Source organism: Papio anubis, chromosome 1 (assembly GCF_008728515.1).
Source record: "Papio anubis isolate 15944 chromosome 1, Panubis1.0, whole genome shotgun sequence".
NCBI classification, from domain to species: Eukaryota; Metazoa; Chordata; class Mammalia; order Primates; family Cercopithecidae; genus Papio; species Papio anubis.
The window spans coordinates 157957716-157977479 of record NC_044976.1 but is presented as its reverse complement, the minus strand read 5'-3'; the positions used below and the strand labels follow the sequence as shown (position 1 = coordinate 157977479).

Here is a 19764-nt window from a genome sequence, read left to right as displayed (position 1 = left end):
ACAAGACATGTGTCTTTATTCTCATGAGGCAGCAACCTGGCTGTGGGCTGCCAGGCTGACATAATTCAGGACTCCCAGCCTCTTCTGTCTCTTGCCATGGCTTTATCTGGGTGGAATGCTTAACTCTTACCTGAGATAAATTCAGATTTACAAGATCTCTAGAGTAGCAGTGTGGCCTGTGGTTGGACTCTGGGAATGACTGTCTGGGTTTGAATCCAGCTCTCTTTTTTTTTTTTTTTTTTCCTGAGACAGAGTCTTGCTCTGTCACCCAGGCTGGAGTGCAGTGGTGTGATCTTGGCTCAATGCAAACTCTGCCTCCTGGGTTCAAGCAATTCTCTTGCCTCAGCCTCCCAAGTAGCTGGGATTACAGGCATCCACCACTGCACCCGGCTAATTTTTATATTTTTAGTAGATACAGAGTTTCACCTTGCTGGCCAGGCTAGTCTCAAACTCCTGACCTCATGATCTGCCTGCCTTGGCCTCCCAAAGTGCTGGGATTACAGGCGTGAACCACCACGCCCAGCCCAGTTCTCCTTTTTTTTTTTTGAGATGGAGTTTCGTTCTTATTGCCCATGCTGAAGTGCAATGGCACGATATCGGCTCACTGCAACCTCCCCCTCCCGGGTCCACGCCATTCTCCTGCCTCAACCTCCCAGGTAGCTGGGATTACAGGCGCCTGCCACCATGCCCAGCTAATTTTTTGTATTTTATTAGAGACAGGGTTTCACTATGTTGGCCAGGCGGGTCTCAGACTCTTGACCTCAGACGATCCACCCGCCATGGCCTCCCAAAGTGCTGGGATTACAGGCCTGAGCCATTGTGCCTGGCCTCAGCTCTCCTTTTTATAAGCTGAATCATCTTGGGCAAGTTACATAACCAATCTGTGTCTCAGTGTCTTCAACTTAGGAAAACAAGGTCATTGTTAATTAGTGAATCAGTTACTATACAGAAAAGACTTAGAATAATGTCTAATACCTTATAAATACTCATTCAAATTTTAAGCTATTAAGATTATAATAGTATCATCAAGTCTAATAGTTGCGCTTCTTCCTTAATACCACTTTACAAACCTCCCTCATCCTCCGCTCTGGCCTGGGCTGTGCCTCTCTTTACAGACCCCAGGTCTCTGCAAACAATCCCTTAGTGCCCAGCCGCCCAGGTAATAGACACTTTGCCCTAACTGGCCTCGAAGAGCTCTTTCTGGAGCTTCAGGCCTTCCCCCCTAAACCTGCTAGTTATTTATTTTACACCTAGATGCCTCCCTGATTAATTTCTTTTTCTTTTCTTTTCTTTTTTTTTTTTAAGAGATGGGGGTCTCAGGCCATGCACAATGACTCACGCCTGTAATCCCAACACTTTCGGAGGTCAAGGCGAGCAGATCACCTGAGGTCAGGAGTTTGAGACCAGCCTGGCCAATATGGTGAAACCCCGTCTCTACTAAAAATACAAAAAAAGTTAGCCAAGTACGGTGGCACGTGCCTGTAATCCCAGCTACTTGGAAGGCTGAGGCAGAATTGCTTGAACTCAGGAGGCAAAGTGCAATGAGCCGAAATCATGACACTCCACTCCAGCCTGGGTGACAAGAGTGAGACTCTATCTCAAAAAACAAAAAATAAAGAGATGGGGGTCTCACTGTGTTGCCCAGGGTAATCTCGAACTCCTGGGCTCAAGGAATCCTCCTGCCTCAGCCTCCCAAAATGCTGGGATTACAGGCATGAACCGCTGCACCCAGCCCTCCCTAATTAATGTCTGACCCAATTCCCTCCACCCTGTTCTTTTTGGTGAATATATATATTTTTTAAATCAGTGAGTTCCTAAAGCAGTTTTATGCTTTGGTAAAGCTTGGTTGTTTCACCTGTTGTTTGAAACTCTGTTCTGGCTCTTGCCTCACATGTGGCCATGGGGCCTTATGCCAGACAGCAGCCTTCCTTCTGTATCGCAGCAGCTCCTTCCACATTCAGAAGCAGAGCTCTGGCATTCTTCCCATTTCAAAACACTTGACTCCATATCAGATTGCCCATATAGTCCCTCTTCCCCACGTGAGCCCTGGCTACTCCTCATCTTGTCTGGAAAGAAATGACTGACAGGTGCTGAGCTCACCGGGAAATTTTATTCTGAATTTCAAGCCCAATGTACTGCTCCTTGTCTTCTGATAATACTCATGTGTCCCTTCTTCCATGGACTATCCCATCCACTTCCTCATCTCAAGCCCAAGAAAACTTTCGATATCCTTTCACGAGAGTTTGTAACACAGAAACTACTTTGCATGTGGCAACTAAGAAAGGGGTCATTCATTTCCAATACCCTTCTCAACCCCTTCCCATACATATACGATATCACCGTCTTCTCCCCAGACTGTTTTCCCCCAGATCCTGGTCTCTGTCCCTTCCTACTGCATACCATGCAGTATAGTTACGTTAACCTTAAAAACAGATTGCAAAATGGAACAGAAGAAATGAGACAGAAAGAGAAAAATGAAGTATATGACCAGGCAGATGGCTGGTTGATTAATAGAATATAAGCTCTCTTTTGTATGTGTTCATAAATACAGAAAGCCTTCCTAAGAGCCTGACCACTGGTGGGCACTTGGAGAATGCTTGCCTGGATGGATTGGTACTTCTGTCCACTGCTCTTCCAGTGGGAAGCGTGGTAGGACAAAGAGTAACCTGCCCAAGGGCCTGGCTCATGTAAGTTGACTGACAGCTCTTCTCACGCTGATTCTGATGTCTCCCTCTTCACTGCACTTGTTTTCAGTTCATCTCCGCAATACCTACCCGATCCCTGAAGTTCCTGAAGGAGGCTGGGCATGGCACCACCAAAGAGGAGATCACCAAGGATGCTGAGGGGCTGGATGAGATTGACCATGCTGAGATGGAGCTGCGCCGAGGCCAGATCCTCTGGTTCCGGGGCCTGAACCGTATCCAGACTCAGGTACTCTGATGGTGGTCTGTCCTTCCCTTGGGAGAAGAAGCTTCCCATATTGGAAGGTGTTGGGAGGGCAGCAGTTCTTGTTGGCCAGCATCTCTTCCCTTCCAAAGGCTCACTACTGATGGGCAGCCCTAGATCCTCAGCTTCAGGACAGATAGGCAAAGGGATCTGTGTGGGGTCCTCTGAGAGGAGAGGAGTCAAATGACCTAGACCATGGGAGGCCATTAGCATAGTCCTTTAGCTCTGGGTTGACCCTAAAGCCCACCCTTCTATCCTCTGTCAAATGGGCAAGCTTCAGCATAAGGTCTCTTATGCTGAAGGTCTCAGGTCTCTTATGTTCAGTTTTTCCCTCCCTTCAGAAGGAAGGAGTTAGACAATATCAATATGCCAACATACCCAGCATTCACTTAATCTAGCTTCCACACACTGCCATTATAGGAATAGATGCTATCTGGAAGGGTCTTTGTAAAAGAAACTCACCCTGTTATATCTCTCCCATTCAAAGTGTAAGGCCATGGTGGGGAATCTGATGGTTTCATGTGTAAAAATGACAATAGTCTGTTGATGTCTGAGCATCTTTTGCAGGATTCAAACTTGGCTTCCTGACAAGGAGGAAGCAATAATTTCTTCAAGCCTCTTCCTTTCTTGCAATTTCTGAAATGGGATAGAAGCCACCCCTGCTGCTCTTATATCCCCTGCCTATAGCCCCACAATAACTTTTTTTTTTTTTCCACTTTCCATGCATCAATTGTAACTACTTTCTCCTGGGTGAATGGGCTGATCTAGGCATTGATAATTCTGTCTTCCCCTGCTCTCACCCCACATAGCTTTATTGTTTTAATCCTGAGATTTTCCATCTGAAAAACACTGTAAATTCCAAGATCTCAAGGGTGGCCTCCAGAGAACAGGTGTATTTCTTTCTGCTGATTGGCTGGAGATCTTCTAAATAAGTTACTAAGTTTCACTGTCTAAAACTGGCCTTGCAAATGTTTTAGAAAGTTCCCCAGTCAGCCAGGCATGGTAGCTCACGCCTATAATCCCAGCACTTTGGGAGGCCGAGGTGAGTGGATCACCTGAGGTCAGGAGTTCGAGACCAGCCTGACCAACATGGAGAAACCGCGTCTCTACTAAAAATACAAAATTAGCTGGGCGTAGTGGCACATACCTGTAATCCCAGCTACTCAGGAGGCTGAGGCAAGAGAATTGCTTGAACCCGGGAGGCAGAGGTTGTAGTGAGCCAAGATCGTGCCATTGTACTCCAGCCTGGCCAACGAGAGCTAAACTCTGTCTCAAAAAAACAAAAGGCCGGGGGCAGTGGCTCATACCTGCAATCCAGCACTTTGGGAGGCCGAGGCAGGTGGATCACCTGAGGTCGGGAGTTCGAGACCAGTTTGGCCAACATAGTGAAACCCTGTCTCTACTAAAAATACAAGCCAGGCATGGTGGCACATGCCTGTAGTACCAGCTACTTGGGAGACTGAGGCAGGAAAATCGCTTGAACCCGGGAGGCGGAGGTTGTAGTGACCTGAGACCACGCCATTGCACTCTAGCCTGGGTGTCAGAGTGAGACTCATCTCAAAAAAAAAAGAGAAAGAAAGTTCCCCAGTCAACCCCACCTCCTTAGTGTATAAGAGAGATAGATGAAGTGAATATTCTAAACTGCATACCTGGTAGGAACTTATCTCGTATAGGCAAGACAACAGATAGAAAAGTGGAAAAGAGGCCGGGTGTGGTGGCTCACGCCTGTAATCCCAGCACTTTGGGAGGCCGAGGCAGGCAGATCATGAGGTCAGGAGTTCGAGACCAGCCTGGCCAACATAGTGAAACCTCGGCTCTACTAAAAATACAAAAATCAGCTGGGCGTGGTGGTGGGCACCTGTAATCCCAGCTATTCGGGAGGCTGAGGCAGGAGAATCACTTGAACCCAGGAGGCTGAGGTTGCGGTGATTGTGCCATTACACACCAGCCTGGGCAACAAGGCAAGACTCTGTCTCAAAAAAAAAAAAAAAAAGAAAAGAAAAGAAAAGAAAAAGAAAAATGGATTGCAGACTCACTCTGCACCTGACTATACTTCCAGGCGGGTGCTTTTTCTGTCTGCCAGATAAACATTCCAGGGTGCTGTGGCTGTCTCACCTATCCAGGGCGATGCAGCTCCCTGGGGACACAGGTGCTTCCTGGGGAGGCCTGAGCACTTCTCCGTGTTGCTGGCCTCACATCCAATTGGGCAGGCATTGGAGTCCGGGCACTGCCTGGAGCTCACCAAAAGGTGCTTTACACAGTGGTCCTCGGTTTGTCTCTCAGAGGGCTTGGTCACCTCTGCCGTGAGGCTGGACTGCAGCTGTGGTGGCAAGTGACCAGATGTCACTGAGCAGCCTGACCATGGTCTAGGCGGTGCTTGAATGCATCCACTTGGCTTCCTTTGGTCATTGAGTTTCAAGAAGACAGACTCCAGGAGGCGAATTGGCCAGGATCAGGCAAAAACAATCATGCCGGAAAAGTGGCGGAAAAGCTAGAAGCTCTCTCAGTGAAGGAGGAGACCAAGGAGGATGCTGAGGAGAAGCAATAAATTGTCTTATTTTATTTCCTTTTCCTCTCTTTCCTTTCTTTAAAAAAAAAAAAAAAAATTTACCCTGCCTCTCTTTTTTAGTTTGTTTTTATTCTTTCATTTTTACAAGGGACATTATATAAAGAGCTAAATTTTAAAAAAAGAAAAGTGGAAAAGGGCTAGGTAGGGAAAAACTAGGGTTCCTTTTCCCTCTCTCGAGTTCCTCCTCCCAGAAAGAAAAATTCCAGCGGGACCTGCACAAAGTGCCTCGTGGCATCCAGAGTCCCCATGCCCACTCCCTACCCCACCCCACCGTCCAGGCTGCTGAGTCCAAGTACCCGTAGAACCTGGCGCCTTTGGCTCCCATCTCTAAAGCCCCCAGTGCTTTCCTGTGGGTCTGCTCTTTCCGAAATAACCTGTCTTTGCTTTTCTTTTCTCCAGGATCAAGCACTTCTACTACTACATGATTTCTTTTCTCCTAGCCACGATTCCCTCAGTCCAGTGCCTCCTTGCTCCTTTCCAGTCTTCTGTCCTGGGAGGCTGAGATTTATGGGTCTTCCTTCCCTCCACTACCAATTTCTATTTCCTTGACTATGCACCTCTCTATAAGGTCTTTTTGGTTTCACTGCCCACATAGCTTTAGGTATACTACCTTTCCCCATTGTTGGAGCGTGAGGCAGTTAGGCCACAATGGCATTAAAGCCTAAAGTGAGGCATGTTCAAGATGCCACCATGAGCAAATTCACACCATCCCAGGATGCACCTGACTCCGGAAGTTGATGAGGCTAATGATGCTAACGTGTACCTGGATCCCTGAGGTCCGCTCCCAACATCAACCCTTCAACCTCAGCTGGGTTCTAACAAAACCCCCTGTCATCTCCACGTTGATCTTTGTTGTCATTCTCATCACAGTGCTTTGGTATGGGAGGTGTTAGGAAACTTAGAGACTAGAATTGTGAGGGTTGGGACCTTGTAACTCCAACAAGCACTGAAGAAGGTATCTCTACAGTCCCTTCTTCTATGGAGCTGGAACCGCCACCCACCCCCGCAACCCCAAGTGTAAACCCTCTCCTCCTGCAGGTTCAAGCTCCTCAGTCCCAGGGAACTAAAACTGAATAATGTGAGGAAGCAGTGGTGTTTCAGCTCAAACTGTAATCTGGATCCAGAAACTAGCCCTAAACAGCTCATGGCTTCTCAGGAAGCTTTATAAAAGAACTATCTCACTCATATTCTGCCTGCTTTCTCATCTTCCCTCCTGGGAAAATGAAGCCCAGTTAATGGAATCAGCACCTTTCCTACATTCCTGGTAGATTAACCCTTGGCATTAAGCAGATAGATATTTCTAAGATTATTCTACCAGTTTCATGAAGGCTAAAGGAAATTCCTTTTGATTTCATCCCTGTTACTTAGGGGTCAGGGATAAGGATGGTAGAGTTGATTGAGGCCCTAGATCAGGACCATTGTCAGAAAATGAATGGCATGGCCGGGCGCGGTGGCTCACACCTGTAATTCCAGCACTTTGGGAGGCCGAGGAGGGTGGATCACAAGGTCAGGAGTTTGAGACCAGCCTGGCCGGCATGGTGAAACTCCATCTCTACTAAAAATAAAAAAATTAGCTGGGCGTGGTGGTGCACACCTGTAGTCCCAGCTACTCAGGAGGCTGAGGCGGGAGAATGGCTTGAATCCAGCAGGCGGAGGTTGCAGTGAGCCAAGATCGTGCCATTGCACTCCAGCCTGGGTGACAGAGCAAGACTCTGTCTGAAAAAAAAAAAGAAAGCAAGAAAATGTAATTGCCTCTGTCTCTGAGGAACAGCGCACTGAAAACCAGAGACTACTTGTGTAAGTCTCGAACTGTAGCTATTTCAACAACCGCTAACCAAAACCTATTCCTCCCCCTCCCTCAGTCTAATTGCCGAGTTACTGTCAGCATTTCTGCCAGACATTTCAGAATCTCTAATGCATTAATGCACTTAGTAGCATTCTCTCTAGTGGGCTTGGCCACTGGGTTCTTGAGCTCCATTCTCAGGGACCCTGCCTACTTCAGCACAGGGAAGGGATAACTCAGACAAGATACCCAGAGGAGGATGAGCCCCCAGCAACTCATGGCCCAGGGGCCTTTCCATCATGGCCACTTGTATATTGGCTACTACATGGCTCCTGTTTTTTCTTTAAACACATGAGTTATTTTCCTGGAAAATCTGCAAAAATAGGTAGTCGATTGAATTGATTAAGAGGTTCCTGAGCCTTGAAATTCAGTAATACATAATTTGCCTTCAGAATTGTTTGCCTTATTTTTAAGAGTACAGGTTAAAATGGGCCTGTAGGTGGAGGTTGCAGTGAGCCGAGATCATGCCACTGCACTCCAGCCTGGGCGACAGAGTGAGACTTCATCTCAAAAAAAAAAAAAAAAAAGAGTACAGGTAAAAACAATGAACAATCTGTCTAGCTGTTAGGAGTGATGGAGTGGGGAAAAGTCCCTTCAAATTTTAAATACTCTTGGCCCCCTCTACACCTCAAATGGCCACCATGGATTCAAAGGGAAGAGAAAACTAGATTCTGGCTGGGCGTTTGGGACTCCCTGGCAAATTGTTCCCTAAATGAAGTATGATATGCAATTAACGTTTTTCCCCTTCTCCTCACCATTGCTTTGTGTGGGAGGGAAGCTCTCTCTAGCTGTCTCCTGTCCCCTTTTCCCATCTACTTCCATCCCCACTTCCCAAACCTTCCATGACCCTCCCTTCCTATTTCTTCACCTCTCTGTGGAGCAAAGCTGTCTCACTCTCTGATTCTTTGCAGATCGACGTAATTAACACATTCCAGACGGGAGCCTCTTTTAAGGGAGTCCTAAGGCGACAGAACATGGGTCAACACCTTGATGTAAAACTTGTTCCTAGTTCATCCTATGTAGCAGTTGCACCAGTCAAATCTTCCCCCACCACTTCTGTTCCTGCTGTTTCATCTCCTCCTATGGGCAGTGAGTGATAGTCTATTATGATGCATGATTTGCTAAAATGACCACAAGACAGCACGTGGCATCCACTTTAACCAACCATGGTTATCTTTTCTTTCGGTTTTTCCCTTTGATATTTTGATTTAAGGGAAGAAAAGACAAAAATCCCACTCTAAAACCAGCCTGTGTGCCCTTGTATTTTATTTTTGTAATGTAGAAAAGCTATTAAACCTTAACTGTTTTAAAGACAATTCTGTTTTCTGATTGTTCCCCTGCATTGCTCGTTTCTTCCTTTTCTTGAGTTTTGTTTTGTGTTGCCTTTGTGGTTTGTCTGTTTGTTTGTTGCTTTGCTGGGATATGTTGTTGTTTCTCTCCTCTCCTCCTGCTCCTTTGAGTCTGAACTCTACCTCCTAAGCTTAGATGTGAGATTAGGCCAAATGAAAACCCAGGAACTTTCTTTACAAGTTTGGGATCTTTTGAGGAAAGGAAGGAAGGGAACTAATGTGCCCGTGGGTGTGTTTTGACTAGTGGACCTGTCATAATTGAGCCAATATTAAACTTGGTCAATAATAATAGTCCATTTGGCTACCACTGTATTGCGAACTGGCAATTTTAGCATAAAAGTTGTAGCTGGCCGGGCACGGTAGCTCACGCCTGTAATCCCAGCACTTTGGGAGGCCAAAGCGGATCATGAGGTCAGGAAATCAAGACCATCCTGGTTAACACGGTGAAACCCCATCTCTACTAAAAATACAAAAAATTAACCAGGCGTGGTGGCAGGTGCATGTAGTCCCAACTACTCACGAGGCTGAGACAGGAGAATCAACTTGAACTCAGGATGCAGAGGTTGCAGTGAGCCGAGATTGTGCCACTGCACTCCAACCTGGGCAACAGAGCAAGACTCTGTCTCAAAAAAAAAAAAAAATTGTAGCTATAGGTGAAGAAAAGAAGGTAGGTCAGTTCAAAACGTATATGGTTGAATATCCCCATTTTTTTACTTTTCAGGGACTCCGGTTTAAAAATCAGTTAATCTTGGCTGGGTGCGGTGGCTCCTGCCTGTAATCCCAGCACTTTGGGAGGCCAAGGTGGGCAGATCGCCTGAGGTCAGGAGTTCAAGACCAACCTGGCCAACATGGTGAAACCCTGTCTCTACAAAAATGCAAAAATTAGCCGGGCAATATGATGTGTGCCTGTAATCCCAGCTACTTGGGAGGCTGAGGCGGGAGAATCACTTGAACCCGGGAGGCAGAGGTTGCAGTGAGCCAAGATCATACCATTGCACTCCAGCCTGGGTGACAAAGCAAGACTCTGTCTCAAGAAAAAAAAATCAATTAATTCACATCAAGGTGGGAGAAATATATAGAAGAGTCAAAATAACGTTTTTTCTTCATTTACTAAACTTTTAGGAGTTTCTGAAGAGGAGTCCCTTTTATTTTGCTTCTCCTTTTCTCTAGTTTGATTGTTTCACCAATAGCCGGCACTTTTTTTGCGCATAAAGTTTCAGGAACCCCTTTCTCAGCCCGACTTTCCATTGGAATGTTATCAACTCACAACCTAAGAGCTGGTGTTCCCATTGGTAGATTCTTGGATTCTTGCTAATGCTTATGCCCTTCTATTCTTGGTCATTTTCCCTTCCCCAAATGGGACTCAGAGAGGAGAGAGAAGGTAGCCAACTCTTTGCTGATAATGTGGGAAGGAGTTTATCTGTATTAAATATAATGTGGGTTTCAAATATCTGAGTGGTCAGTCTGTTCCTTCCTCCCCCATTCCCAACCTCACCCACTCCCACCTCTGGGAAGGGGCTGAAGAAAGAACAGTCGCCTTGTCTGTGGTTCACATGATCACGGACTATGCGGGTTGACCAGACTTAGATTTGTTTTGTCTCTTTAGCCAAAGTGTTCTCATGGGGGTGGGACTTGATAGAGATACATACAATTTCTTTAGGTCAAAAAAACAGGCAAGAAAGAACTAACGAAGTCTTGCCCTGCAAATATCCAGGAACCTCTGGCAACCGTTCTTTCATATTCCTCTCTTAATTCCTTTTTTCCTTCTAGTTCTGCCATCCCCTTCTAACTAGCTTCTGTTCTGTTTTAATCATCCCTTTCTGGTAGGAAGAGTTAGTGTCAGATATCCTGATGGTTTGATGGTGGAAGGAGACTAAGCAGAAGACTGAGCCTACTGGGATCTTGTAGAGTAGCTGGTAGAGGGTGTGCTCCAAACCCTCAAAGACCAGAAGATCAGAGGAGAGACGGGCCACACCTGCTCTTTCTCCAGCTGTCCTTTTTTAGTTGGCGCTCCTAAAAGTTATAGCCATACATTTTAAAACCCTCTTTCCCATTCCAGATCTCCAAATGAAACCAACTGTTTGTCCAACCTTCTTTAGATAGATCTCTAAGATTTCCCTGCATAGGGAGGCCCTAATCCTTTTCTCCTGGTTTCTGATAAGAGCAGAAAACTGCCCGGTGTGGTGGCTCACGCCTGTAATTCCAGCACTTTGGGAGGCCGAGGCTGGTGGATCACTTGAGGTCAGGAGTTCGAGACCAGCCTGGCCAACATGACATGGTGAAACCCCGTTTCTACTAAAAATACAAAAAATATAGCTGGGCATGGTGGCAGGCGCCTGTAATCCCAGCTACTCTGGAGGCTGAGGCAGGAGAATCGCTTGAACTCGGGAGGCAGAGGTTGCAGTGAGCTGAGATCACGCCATTGCACTCCGGCTTGGGCAACAAGAGCAAAACTCCATCTCAAAAAAACAAGAGCAGAAAACTACGCAATATTCTGGCTGAGGAAATGGAGTCTTCACCCGCCCACTCGTTGAACTGCAGAGAGTAGCCCTCAGCACTCATACCCAGTCTCCTGAGTCATGAAAAGAGTTGCCCTTCAACCAGCCACTTCCACCTGTAGGCCAGGGCCCTAGAAGAGACATTTCCCCAAGGTTTTGAGAAATAATGCCCAGGGAAGGAAGGGTTGACTGGCTGTGTGGAGAGTGCTCAAAGCTTTCCCTGCACCTACTTCACTAGCCCTGTCTTGTCCCCATACACTGCTCATGCACCAGGCATCATGCTCCAGGAAAGGGAGATGCCAGCCCTGGGTGGATTGGTGGTGATATGGTGTGTGGTTGTTCATCAGCATGTGTTCTCTGAGGCCAGTGCCGGAGTTGGGGCATCCTGGCACAGCCCCATGCCCTCTCCTCCCTCCCCCTTCTCTCCACCCAGCAAGCCAGCTGGTCACCCCTAGCTCTCTGACCCCTCTTCACATGAGCTTCCTTACAGGTGGCTGGTTTCCCTTTAGATTCCAGAAGTCCTGCAGTCTAGCTGGATGACTGTTTCTTGCTCCCCAAAAGATGTTTCCCGTATTTTTTCCATCTACCCATCCCCAATTCACTTTTATCTCCCTCATTGTTTACCTGTAACAGTATTATTGGTCACCGCAACAGGTGAGAGGAAAAGCCAACAAACAGGGCTCCAGACCCTCACTCCAACCCCAGTTGTTGCAAATTTATTTTCTATAGTGGACTTCACATGTAATTTTTTCAATAAAGTATTCAATTGAATGGAAGCAGGAAGTTGAAACTCACTGATATTGAAGATAATGTACTGGTGGATAAAGGCACCTACCCTCCTGTGATAGCTGGTAGAAATTTTGAGATCTTGAAAGCATATGGAAAATGTCATCACTCCTGACAGTGACGGCTTTGATGGGGTGGGATGGCTTTGGACCCATCTCTTGGCCAGTGTATCTGTGCCAGGGCCAAAGGAGAAGGCATTGGGTTTGGACTCACTTAATCCAAATTGCCTTGCTCTGAGATTTTATGTAGATCAATGAAAACTTGAGACTTCCTGAAGACCAGATGGAGCCCCCATTCCATCTGATCTCACCTAGATTTGGAGCAAAGGCAACATGACAGGTAAAATTCCCCCATCAGATGGTCAAATAGGAATCAGATAATAAAAATGTGGTCCTCACTTTCTGTTCAGCATGGTGAGTGTGTGCCTATGCTCCCTGATTCTTCTTAGCTGAGGTACCGAGCTGATGCTATTGAGTGGCAAGGAGTCCTTTGCCTTCTGAGCTTTGGGCACCCTCAGTCCCGGTTGGGCTGTAGTAGAGTGGGGCAAGATAAAGAAAGCCTTAGCCAGCAGAGACACATTCTCCTCCAGAGAAAATAGACCAACAGTATTGATAGTGAGCCGCCTTTGAGTGGTATTTATGAAAGTTCTGTATGGTGGTAGGAAGCACTGAAACAGGTGATCCAAACAGTTTATTTGGCTGACTCTTTGTATCCTCTGCTGTCTCCAAATTCTTGCCTATTCTCCTGGGATATACTTTTTGCTTAAACAGCAGAGGAATGAAAGAGGTACCTTACTCCCACCTTCATCACTCCTACCCCCCCAACCTCAACAATTTCCCCCACATTACTCCCATTTCTTTTCTGAGTGAAGATTTTTGGGACAAGACTAGGATCAGCCACCTTCCAACAACTAAAACTGTCCTATAACCATTTACCTTTCCCCTGGCCCCTCTCTCTAACTTCTTGGAGCTCCAACCCTCTCCCTCTACCCCAATTCTACCAACACTGATTCTAAGCCACGCCTCAGAGAGACCTACAGTTCAGAAAAGCAGAGCTGCCAAAATTGCTGGTGCCTGTGGACAAGCAAAAGCTGTTCACAGGAATCAATTATTGTCAGTTTTTTCTTCATGACTCTGAACTGACCGAATCCCTTCCTTTTTGCACAGTAGGACAGAGACTATGACACTGGGCAATGCATCTCCTTTTGCCCAGTAAAACCGCACAAACTGCACATGGTTTCCTTTCCATCATCCTCTTCATCCACCCCATCAGAAAGGCCACTTGTTTGTAGCACCACCTCCTGAGTTAGGTTTCTCTCACTGGTCCCTTTCATTTCCTTCTCCACATAAGACTATGCTCCTCTTCACAATTTGGAAACAGCTGGAGAAAGCAGCATGATTGGGCACCGTTGCTGTGTATCAGAGACATGATCGTGCATTTGAATCATGAGAGCCAGGTCTTTTCTCAATAGGCAGGAGGAAAGCATCTTTTGACACCTGTATTTTATCCACTTCTTCTAGGGAAGGGGCTGAAGGAGTGAAGTTCTGTGTTATTTGCTGGGAGGGGACACAGTGGTGGTCGTGGGATGTAAAAATATGCATGTTTCCTGGCTGAAAGGGCAAATTATTACTGGAGAGTTTTAAGTTCCTGCATGCTGCTGACACAAATGAAGATTGGTTTGTCTGCCTGGCTGCACAGTATTCGTGGTCACTCGTCACCCAACGTGTATTATGTGCAGATTGGTGTATGCTGGCTCTTTGAGGTCCTTAAACAGATAACTAAACCTCAATGCATAATTTTTTCATTCCCCATTCACAAAATGTTTGGCCTCAGCACAGAAATCCACATGTCTGAATCATCTTTTTAAGTTTGGCTATCAATTTGCATCTAGTTCCCATGCCCTTGCCCTCCATCTAAAAGAACTAATGAAACTTCTTGTTTTCTGTTTCATTTTAAAAGTAGATTGTTTGGGAATGCTAACGTGGCTTTGGGTTTTCTACTTCTTTAAATGCAGCTTTCAAAACGTCCTAGTTGTTTGCGTCACTCACCCCAGCCCACCCCACTGCTTGAAAGTTGAGCCGTGTGATGTTTCTAGTGCCCCATGATCTCCTCTGATGTGTGTTTGGTTTTGGTTGCTGAGCAGTCATGTTCTATAGTTTGGGTTTTGTTTCTCTCCTAAAACCACCATCTCCTTGTTCTGCCAGCCAATTCTCACCTCCCTATTTTCTCATCCTCCTTTTCCTTCCCCTGGTATAGATCAAAGTGGTCAAAGCATTCCATAGTTCCCTCCACGAAACCATTCAGAAACCCTACAGCCAACACTCCATCCACAACTTCATGACCCACCCTGAATTCGCCATAGATGAGGAGTTGCCGCGAACACCACTCCTGGATGAGGAAGAGGAGGAAAATCCTGACAAGGCTTCTAAGTTTGGGACTGGGGTGCTCCTGTTGGATGGTGAGGTCACTCCATACGCCAATACAAACAACAATGCGGTGGACTGCAACCAAGCGCAGCTCCCACAGTCGGACAGCTCTCTACAGAGCCTAGAGACATCGGTTTGAATTTTCTTTCTCTGACTCTCATCCCTATTTTCCCTATTTCCATTTTCGCCTGTCGCATCTATGAGGTGATGATGGGACTTTTCATCGTCATGTCAACTGCTGTGTAAACAGCAGTGTGTGTGAACCCCCACCTGACCACGAAGAGGCAAGAGCACAGACTTACAAGGATTTCAACTTAAGTTTGACTTGGGGTTTGCAGCGGGGCCCAGTCAAACCCCAGGCAGGTCATGGTAGAATTTACTCCTTGATAGTCACTTGTCATTTTTAAAGAAATGATGACAATCCTCTTGGCATCACCCCACCCCACATTCTCTCCTGATGTTCATCTCCTGAATTCTGGATTTTGTCCTATAAGTCTGTGCCATTTATAAGCTAAGTTGAGGGTTCAGAGGGAGACAAATATCCCCAAGTGAAATATGTTGAGGTAGAGATGGAATGTCTAAAATCCGCCAGTAGTATGATTGTTTTTCAATTCTCCCACTTTGAAAACTTACACCTAAAGGCCTGTAGGCCTCTAACTCTTTCTGCCCTTCCAGTCAAACCTCTCCAAGGTTCTTTTTTGTCTTTGTCTTCCCTTCCTTTCCTTTTTTTTTTTTTTAAATGATGATTAAGAAAATGGAAAGGATATGGGTGAATTGCATAAACTTTGATCCTTCTCCCTTTTGGCCCAAAAGAACCCTTGATTTAGTTCTAGAATCCAACCAGTTTCTTTGTTAAAAGGGTCCCTTTGAAGCAATTAAGTGCTGGTAAGAATATTTCTCAGTTGTTGCCAGGTTACCTTCTGCTTTTAAACTGCCATCTTGTCAGGTGTATGTGGTTCTTAAGTGCCAGGGAGATCAGCCTTGCCCATGGAGGTTGCATATGTGTGGTATATATTCAACCCTGCCTCCTTACTGGGCTTGAATATTGAGGACCGGCCACTGCCAAATCGAGAACAAGACAGACCATCAAAGCAGACTTTTATGGGCTCCTCTTTGGGGTGACCACTGCTTTCAAAGCCATCTGCCAAGGCTCTCCAGGGCAGGACCTGACAGGTGGGGAATGAGTGTTCAGAAGCTTTGGGAGAGGCCAAAGAGCCATTCTAGTATGATCTGAGAAAACCTTCCTGCAGGGGCCGGAAACCTTGAGCTGTAGTGCCTGGGGACCAGCTTCGACATTCTCTCCAGTTTCTAATTCTAGTTTTTGCACGTGTCACAACTTTCCCAGTATCTGAGAAGGTCCCAGCCTTTCTCAAATATTCTGATTTTGAAAATATATATCCAAAGTGGGAGGCCCCTGTAACATTTTGCTGACGTAAAGGAGCAAAAGACCCCCCCAGCACACTGCCCCTTCCTCCAGCCCCTCTCCAGCCACATGCTGCAGCTGCTGCCCAGTAAAGCCCTGTGCCTTTTTTTCCCTGAATACTGCCCAAAGCATCCCCTTCCCCTCTGCCTCTCAGGAGTTGGGGACTTTGCTAGGAGATTTTTTAAGTGTTCCTTACTGGGACAAGGTGGAGCCACATTTGCAGGAGCTCCATTTGTATCCCTGCTGGTGTTGACTTCTGTGCAGGGGCCAGTTCATGTTCCTGACTCTCACCTCTCGTTAGATAAATTAGGCCCACCCGCCTCTTTCTAGAGTGATGAGAGTCAAGAAGAGGGGACATATGAACAGCCAAATTCCCATGCGAGAGGAAGATGACCTGATCCACCTAGCCTTTTCTTCCGGATCTATCCTCCCTCACCCCTTTCACCTGAGCTGTCCACAGTTGGAAACATAGAGAAACAATACCCCCTGCATATCCCCATGACTACATAATCCATCATCGTAGGAAATAGGAAAACAAATTTGATTCTGGTTTTGTAAAACGTACATGCTTCAATAATTCTTCTTTGTGTCTTAAATACTCATAGGGAAAAAAACAGCTCACCCAAGGTGTTAGGTGTTCACATACATATTCATCAACTACTTTAGAAGATTTAATTCTATCAAGTCTTGTATTACCTCAGATCATTTTAAATAGCAAGCCAATAACGAGGTTTGAAGGCTATTTTACCATTCCTGTTTGCAAAAGACTCTCATGGTGCCTGACAGGTTACTCTTGAGGGCTTGTGTCTACTTTTTAAAAGTCAATGGTTTTATTCTTGTGTTCTAGTTTCCATAATAGGAGAGAAAATATAGAAATATATGCAAAAATATATAGTTTTCTTTAGATCAGAAACTGATATTTTTGAGTCAGCCATATGTATTTTGTTTAAAGGATTTAAAATAAAGTGCCGTCATGTAGCTCTGTGGAAGGGAGCACATAACCAGCTGTTTGGCATGACAGGTGACTTAGTATATTTGTAATTGGTTTTAAAACCAATACACCGTACTTTCTTTCTGCAAACAGCCATCTTTATACTTAGGGAAAAAAATTGTTGGGTTCTAGACTTTTTTAATATAAATTTTGTTGATAATGGAATTAAGTAAGTTTAAGTGTCTATGTGCATATGTTTTTTATATAAGTTTTTTCTATTCAGTTTCACTGATCCAACTGGCAGTGGGTAAATACGGCATAAGTTAATAACCCTTTTCCCCAAAATGGTGCTTCGGATTTGAAAAGGGTCTGATGGGGAGAAGGAGAACGTATCATCCTAGCTTCCTCTCTTAATAAACCTAGAAAAACGGGTAGTAAACCGTGGATAGTCAGGAAAACACCCAGCAAGGGACACAGCTGTTAGGAAAGGAATCCTCCCCACCGCGCCCCCCTCCCCACGCAGACGGATAGACAGACTCTTTCCTGACTTGTCATGAGGATTAGGGGCCTCCGTTGGATTTGTGTTTCTTGAAGAATAGCTGTCAGAGTGGTACCAAAGACACGAATCTCTCCTGGTCTGTAAGGATACTCTGATTTGGGGTTTGCATTTTTCATAGTTTTCATTTCCGGTTCCCCCTGGGGTTTTCCATTAGTGAGTTTTTGTGCAAGGATCTTATTTATGATGGCTTTTCTCCCCTAGAAAGATTTTGTGCAATATATTAAATGGGGACAGAATTCTAAATGATAAAACAATGGCTGGTTCTAGCTCTGAGTGACAGTCTTAAAGCTAGGTCCCTCCCATAGTATCATCTGTCCTCTGGAATGACTCTCCTATCCCTAAAGGGGTTAAGAGAGAGATCACCTAGAAATCCCACTGGACACTTGTGGGTTCTTCAGGGTTTGAGTTTCTTTTTCCCCTTGAGCTTCAGAGAGGAGAATTAGCACGGTTAAATCTGAATGGGTTACCTCACTGCTGAAAACCCAGAGGGACATGGCACACTCGCTTGTGCGGAAAAGCCTCTAAATGCATCCCTTCCTTTCTTTCCTGCTTCATTGCCTTACAATTGAAGCAGCCTGTGGTACCATCACAATATGCGGAGACTTCCTCACCTTTCTTATCTAGGGACCACCCCCACTGCATTGGTGAGGGTGGGCACTTATAAATGCCTGCTATTGTTAAGCCATTCCAACCTCTTCCTCTGAATAGACCAGATGCCCTTTCACTTAGTTCAGTGCCAGTCCTTTTGCCTTCCCAACCCTGCTGTTAGGCCTGCTGTTCCCTTTGCTCTTGATTAGGAGAGATGGAAGGAGATGAGCTCCCATAACTGAATTGGCCTTTGGTTCATGTTTTCTCCCCATATGTATATATGCCATATGTGAATATGCCATATATATGTGCCAACAAATCTATCTATGTTGTTCTTTTCAAATTAGCACGCAGATAGGAATTTTGAGTTTCTTCTTCTTTTAGTAACTAGTATATCAAGCACTGGTATTTTTGTACAAAAAAGAAAAACAAAACAAGATTGACTATTGTGGTCTGCATGACATAAACAAACAAATGGTGATATCAAAGCAATGTATACCCCAGTGTGTGTTGCCATAATTTGCAATTCAGCTTAACAGCGCACCCAATCTATATTTGCATTTTGATATGATTTAAGCTCTATGTACAAAGTTTTGCATGTATTTATGGAAAAAAAAAATGCTATAAACTGTCAAATCTAAAATTCAAATGTGTTGTTCCACTGAGACCAGAAGAAGAAGGGGAGTTTTAAAAGGGATAATTTTTTGGAACCAATAAAGCTTTTTGCTGATGAACAGAAACCAATACTGCTGTGCACTGAGAATAAAAACTCATGCCCACTTGTAACTGTGCTGTCCTCCATGCGTCTCCACTTTTGAGTAATGCTGCTGATTGTCTGTTGAAGTTGAGAAGGGAAATGCCACAACCACAAGGACAACCCCATTTAAACAGGCACAGAATTCAGCTTACCACCAGACTCTGACAACGCTTCCCTTACCTCTGGGCCCTTGCATTGGCTTCATTCCCTTGTAGTACAAGCTTTGCTCCACCCACCTTGGTTAGAATCCACAATTCAGGAGCTGGAGCTTTTGGAAGAATAAGAGGCAGTCTTGGCAGTCCTTGCTTTTTTTCTTTCCTTTTTTTTTTTTTTTTTTGGTTTTGTTTTTGATTTGTTTTATATGAAATGTCTTTTAGGAGAAGTAGTTTCCCTTATATTAGCTGCCTTTCCCTCGGGTTTTCCACCCTCCCCCTCCCTTCCCTATAGTTTAAAAAATGTCTTCCATTAATTCAGTCTTGCTAGAGACTCATATTAAGCCCAGTTTCAGGTCAAAACAGCTTCCTGGCAGGTCATTTACATTCTGAGCTTTCATATCTGAGTCAACTCCTTCCTGCAGCTCTCATCCAGGTGCACAACGAAGTTCCCCAACCCTCTTTTAAAATATCACAGGGTGGAGCCAGGCACAGTGGTGCACACCTGTTGTCCCACCTACTAGGGAGGTGAAGGGGCTGAGGCGGGAAGATCGCTTGAGCCCAGGAGTTCAAGTCCAGCCTGGGCAACATAGCAAGACACCATCTCCAAACACACACACACACACACACACACACACACACACACACAAAATACACATCGTAGGGAAGAAGGAACCTTGTCCACTCCCCAAATTCCTTTAGGAAAAGTGTCACACACATTGAAGAACATCCCAAACTCTCCTGGCTATTCTAATAGGCTGCTTCTGAAGGAGGAGCTAGCCCTGGTTGAAAAGGACTTATGGCTGGGTGCAGTGGCTCATGCCTATAATCCCAACAGTTTGGGAGGCCAAGGCGGGCAGATCACCTGAGGTCGGGAGTTCAAGACCAGCCTGACCAACATGGGTAAACCCCATCTCTACTAAAAATACAAAAATTA

The 19764-nt window shown here is 45.5% G+C and overlaps 1 protein-coding gene and 1 non-coding gene across 10 annotated transcripts in view; both read left to right on the top strand.

The window, feature by feature from the left end:
* ATP2B4 (ATPase plasma membrane Ca2+ transporting 4) overlaps positions 1–18704 on the top strand; it is a 114195-nt gene extending 95491 nt beyond the window's left edge. For 4 of the 9 annotated variants that reach the window (XM_009189368.4, XM_003893262.5, XM_017950373.2 and 1 more), the window contains 2 exons: positions 2755–2931; positions 14248–18704. In XM_009189368.4, coding sequence (XP_009187632.1) covers positions 2755–2931; positions 14248–14556 — 486 coding nt within the window. In that variant the 3' untranslated portion in view covers positions 14557–18704. Of the gene's footprint in view, positions 1–2754; positions 2932–8269; positions 8675–14247 lie in introns of those variants that run through there. The other 5 variants (XM_021928360.2, XM_003893263.5, XM_021928359.2 and 2 more) reach the window with 3 other exon arrangements.
* On the top strand, positions 4973–5097 carry LOC116272402. Its single transcript, XR_004181095.1, has one exon. It is a non-coding gene; the product is annotated as a small nucleolar RNA SNORA77 (small nucleolar RNA).
* Positions 18705–19764: the final 1060 nt, after the last annotated feature.